The sequence below is a fragment of the Chiloscyllium plagiosum genome, chromosome 33 (assembly GCF_004010195.1).
Source record: "Chiloscyllium plagiosum isolate BGI_BamShark_2017 chromosome 33, ASM401019v2, whole genome shotgun sequence".
In the NCBI taxonomy this organism is placed as follows: Eukaryota; Metazoa; Chordata; class Chondrichthyes; order Orectolobiformes; family Hemiscylliidae; genus Chiloscyllium; species Chiloscyllium plagiosum.
Window position 1 is genome coordinate 1,661,983 of NC_057742.1, and position 5,263 is coordinate 1,667,245.

At 45.3% G+C, this 5,263-nt stretch overlaps 1 protein-coding gene across 1 annotated transcript in view; it reads left to right on the plus strand.

Moving 5' to 3' along the window:
- Positions 1 to 5,263, plus strand: part of LOC122539622 (trafficking kinesin-binding protein 1-like) — a 30,884-nt gene that overhangs the window by 13,895 nt on the left and 11,726 nt on the right. Inside the window, exons 2-3 of the mRNA XM_043674621.1 lie at positions 2,920 to 3,150; positions 4,579 to 4,972. Of these exons, the coding sequence (XP_043530556.1) occupies positions 2,920 to 3,150; positions 4,579 to 4,972 (625 nt within the window). The remainder of the gene's footprint in view (positions 1 to 2,919; positions 3,151 to 4,578; positions 4,973 to 5,263) is intronic.

Consider the following 5,263-nt stretch of genomic DNA (forward strand, 5'->3'; position numbering starts at 1 on the left):
GGATAGCAATATCTGGATTACTCCCAGTGCCATGAGCGAGTAAGGGTAGAATAGGAGGATAGAGCAGATGAATGTGTGGCTGAGGAGCTGGTGCATGGGAGAAGGGTTCACATTTTTTTGGATCATTGGAATCTCTTCTGGGGTAGAAGTGACCTGTATAAGGATGGATTGCACCTGAATTGGAAGGGGACTAATATACTGGCGGGAAAATTTGCTGGAGCTGCTCAGGAGGATTTAAACTACAAAAGTCGGGCAGGTGGGACCCAGGGAGATAGTAATGAAAGAGATCAATCTGAGACTGGTACAGTTGGGAAAAGGGGCGAGTCAAACAGTCAGGGCAGGCAGGGACAAGGTGGGACTGATAAACTAAACTGCATTTATTTCAATGCAAGAGGCCTAACAGGGAAGGCAGATGGACTCAGGGCATGGTTAGGAACATGGGACTGGGATATCATAGCAATTACAGAAACAGATTGTATTACAGACCCCCTCATAGTCAGAGGGTAATTGAGAAACAAGTTTATAAGGAGATCTCAGTTATCTGTAGGGAATTTTAACTTTCCAAACATCGACTGGGACTGCCATAGTGTTAAAGCTTTAGATGAAGAGGAATTTGTTAAGTGCGTATAAGAAAATTTTCTGATTCAGTATGTGGATGTATCTATTAGAGAAGGTGCAAAACTTGACTTACTCTTGGGAAATAAGGCAGGGCAGGTGACTGAGGTGTCAGTGGGGGAGCACTTTGGGGCCAGCGACCATAATTCTATTAGATTTAAAATAGTGATGGAAAAGGATAGACCAGATCTAAAAGTTAAAGTTCTAAATTGGAGGAAGGCTAATTTCAATGACCTTAAGCAAGAGCTTTCAAACGTTGTTTGAGTGCAGATGTTCGCAGGTAAAGGGACGGCTGGAAAATGGGGAGACTTCAAAAGTGAGATAATGAGAATCCAGAGAAAGTATATTCCTGTTAGGGTGAAAGGAAAGGCTGGTAGGTGGAGGAAATGCTGGATGACTAAAGAAATTGAGGGTTTTGTTAAGAAAAAGAATGAAGCATATGTCAGGTATAGACAGGATAGATCGAGTGAATCCTTAGAAGAGTACAAAGGCAGTAGGTGTATACTTAAGAGGGAAATCAGGAGGGCAAAACTGGGACATGATATAGCTTTGGCAAATAGAATTAAGGAGAATCCAAAGGGTTTTTACAAATATATTAAGGACAAAAGGATAACTAGGGAGAGAATAGGACCCCTCAAAGATCAGCAAGGCGGCCTTTGTGCGGAGCTGCAGGAGATGTGTGGTACGGTGGCACAGTGGTAAGCACTGCTACCTCACAGTGCCAGGGACCCGGGTTTGATTCCAGCCTTGGGCGATTGTCTGTGGAGTTTGCACATTCTCCCTGTGGTCTGTGTGGGTTTCCTCCCACAATCCAAAGATATGCAGGTTAGGTGAATTGGCCATGCTAAATTGCCCACAGTGTTAGGTGCATTAGTCAGAGGGAAATGGATCAGGGTGGGTTACTCTTCGGCGGGTTGGTATGGACTTGTTGGGCTGAAGGGTCTGTTTCTACACTGTAAGGAATCTAATCATGGGGGAGATACTAAATGAGTGTTTAGCATCAGTGTTTACTGTGGGGAAGGACATGGAAGATGGAGAACATGGGAAAATAGATGGTGACATTTTGAAAAATGTCCCCATATTACAGAGGAGGAAGTGCTGGATGTCTTGAAATGCATAAAATTGGATAAATCCCCAGGACCTGATCAGGTGTACCCTAGAACTCTGTCGGAAGCTAGGGAAGTGATTGCTGGGCCTCTTGCTGAGATATTTGTATCATCGATAGTCACAGGTGAGGTGCCGGAAGACTGGAGGCTGGCTAACGTGGTGTCATTAATAAAGAAAGATGGTAAGGACAAGCCAGGGAACTATAGACCAGTGAGCCTGACCTCAGTGGTGGGCAAGTTGTTGGAAGGAATCCTGAGGGACAGGATGTTCATGTATTTGGAAAGGCAAGGACTGATTAGGGATAGTCAACATGGCTTTATGCGTGGGACATCATGTCTCACAAACTTGATTGAGTTTTTTGAAGAAGTAACGAAGAGGATTGACGAGGGCAGTAGATGTGATCTATATGGACTTCAGTAAGGCGTTCGACAAGGTTCCCCATGGAGACTGATTAGCAAGGTTAGATCTCACAGAATACAGGGAGAACTAGCCATTTGGATACAGAGCTGGCTCGAAAGTAGAAGACAGAGGGTGGTGGTGGAGGGTTGTTTTTCAGACTGGAGGCCTGTGACCAGTGGAGTTCCACAAGGATCGGTGCTGGGCCCTCTACTTTTTGTCATTTATATAAATGATTTGGATGCGAGCATAAGAGGTACAGTTAGTAAGTTTACAGATGACACCAAAATTGGAGGTGTAGTGGACAGTGAAGAGGGTTACCTCAGAGTACAACAGGATCTGGACCAGATGGGCCAATGGGCTGAGAAGTGGCAGATGGAGTTTAATTCAGATAAATGCGAGGTGCTGCATTTTGGGAAAGCAAATCAGGGCAGGACTTACACACTTAATGGTAAGGTCCTGGGGAGTGTTGCTGAACAAAGAGCATTGCAAACAGCCCATAAACCCTTCTTCAGACTTTTCCCAGGGAATCTTTTAGACTTATTTGAAAGTTTAGTCAGGGTCTTGGTTTAATGACGTCTTGAAAGACAGAATTTGTGACAAGTCATTCTCCTTCAGTCCCGTACTGTACCGTATGGACCTGGCTGTGTTGGTCTGGAGTTCAATTCTTAGGTTCTGGAGTGAGACTTGAACCTATAACTTCCTAACTCAGAAGTGAGAGTGTGACCCACTCACCTTTGGCAGAGACACCTGAGTGTGCTCAGGGTGAAGGTTTATTAACGCTGTGCTTCCCTCTCGCAGTAACTACAACCGAAGGGTCTTTGAGACAGTCCGGGCAGTCAACCAGGCAGTGAAGCTGAAATCTCGCTCCCAATCGCCTCAGAACATTCCAGGCTCCAGCCCATCGTCCACAGGACAGCCAGGCTCCAGCCACATCAGCAGTCCCCACACCAGCTTGTATGAGTCCAATCCGTCCAGTAACGGGCTGGAAGACAAACTGCAAACCCTGAACCTGGACAACGAGAGCACCCTGTAAGAATCTCCTCCTCTCCCACACACATTGTAAAACCTCACAACACACAAGGAGGCCATTTGGCCATTGTACCTGAGATGGCCCTGTGAAAGAAAAACACGTATTTATACAGCACCTTTCACAAGCTTAGGAGATATGAAACAGTGTGCAGTTTGTTTGAAATATAGTCCCTGGTTTAACATAGGAAATGCTGCAGCTAGTTTGGACAAAGCCATCTCCTACAACAGCTCAACATTAATGGCCAGTTTTTACAATAACATTGATGGATAAACATTGGTCAGGACACTGGTGAAAAAACCCCCTCACGTCTTCAACATGTGCTGTTTCCTCTTCATCAGAGAGACCAGGTTTAATGTCTCATCTAACAGACAGGACCTGGAGGAGTGTAGAATGCCCTCAGGCCTGCTCTGTGTGTTAGCCTCGGGTACGTGTTCAATCCTCTGGATCCAGAGTTAACTTTCTGACTGAGAGAGTTTTCAAATCTCTCCATCTGCTCTTTCCCCATAGCTCTGCAAATCATTCCCTTTCTCCAATCCCTGTTCAGAATTCCTAGTTAATCTACTCCTTTCAGGCAGCACATTACAGCTAACTCGCTGCATAAAAATAAATGCACGACATTTCATAGAACATAGAACGTTACAGCTCAGTACAGGCCCTTCGGCCCTCGATGTTGTGCTGACCTGTGGAACCAATCTTATGCCCGAAACGTCGATTCTCCTGTTCCCTGGATGCTGCCTGACCTGCTGCGCTGTTCCAGCAATACATTTTCAGCTCAGAACCAATCTGAAGCCCTCCTATCCTACACTATTCCATTTTCATCCATATGCCCATCCAATGACCATTTAAATGCCCTTAAAGTTGGATTTCAGTTCTCCGTCACCTCATATTCAGGCAGCCTGGTCACTGATGCTCCTGCCACTGGAAACTGTTTCTTCTCATTTGCTCGATCAAAACACTTCATGATTTTAAACATCTTGACCGAGTCTCCTTTTAACCTTCTCTAAGTAACACAGCCCCAGTTTGAATATATTGCACTCTGCTCCCACCTCCAAGTTATGAAGATAGATAGTAGGAAATATACCAATGTACTTTTATAATCATTCTCTCCCTCTTTCAGTCTTTTACTCCCCTCAACCTTCTACAATTATTACTTACTGCTGTAATCTTTTGTTACACTTTGATTATCATTTAACTCTTTCACTAGCCTGCACTTCTTCTCCCTCTTTATTTTTGAATTTTTAAACTTTCCTTCAACTGAACCCTACCCACTGTTAAATGATTGAAAGTTCTATGTAACACCCCGGTCATGTGATTCACCAGGACCTTGGTTCAGATGATAACCCAATGGAGGAGCTTTGTCTTTCCCCAAGTGCCCAGGGATCAGAGCCCAGTTGTCCCACAGCAATCCATTTGTTTCTCTTTTCCAGAGGGGAGGATGGAGAGCGGAAACCCGGGACGCCAGGTACTCCGGGATGTCGGGATTTACAGGCAGCTCTGCAGCGGTTGTCTCTGAGGCAACAGGCTTCATCGGAGAAAACTCTGTTCGATCAGGACCGTGAGCAGAAACTGAACACCCTGGTTGATGAGGAGACTCTGTCCAGTGGCTTGGTCACTCCAGCAGAGAGTGTCCTATCAACAGGCACCAACTATTCTGGAAGCTCAGGAATGACCGGATTTTCAGGCTTTTCTGTGAGTTCCCGACCCAACTTCCCGGATAAACTGAAAATTGTGAAGCCATTGGAAGGTGAGCCCATGCCCTGCTTCCTGCAGGCTATTGTACCCATCTCTGTCTCTCTATCCTTTTGCTCTCTAACTCTTTCTGTGTTTCTCTCTACCGTTCTCTGTTTTTCTCATGCTCAGTTCCCCTCTGTCTCTCTGTCCCTCACTATCATGGCCTTGTTCTCTCTCTTTCTGCCTCCTCTGTCTCTCTTCCATCTCTCCATCTTTCTGTCTTTCTCTGGCTCTCTTTTTTCTCTCTCTCACTTACTATCTCTTTACCTTTCATGGTCTATATCTCCTTCATTCAGTTTTTCTCTTTCTCTGTCCCTCTATGTTTCTGTAATTGTGTGTGTGTGTTGTGTGTGTGTGTGTGTGTGTGTGTGTGTGTGTGTG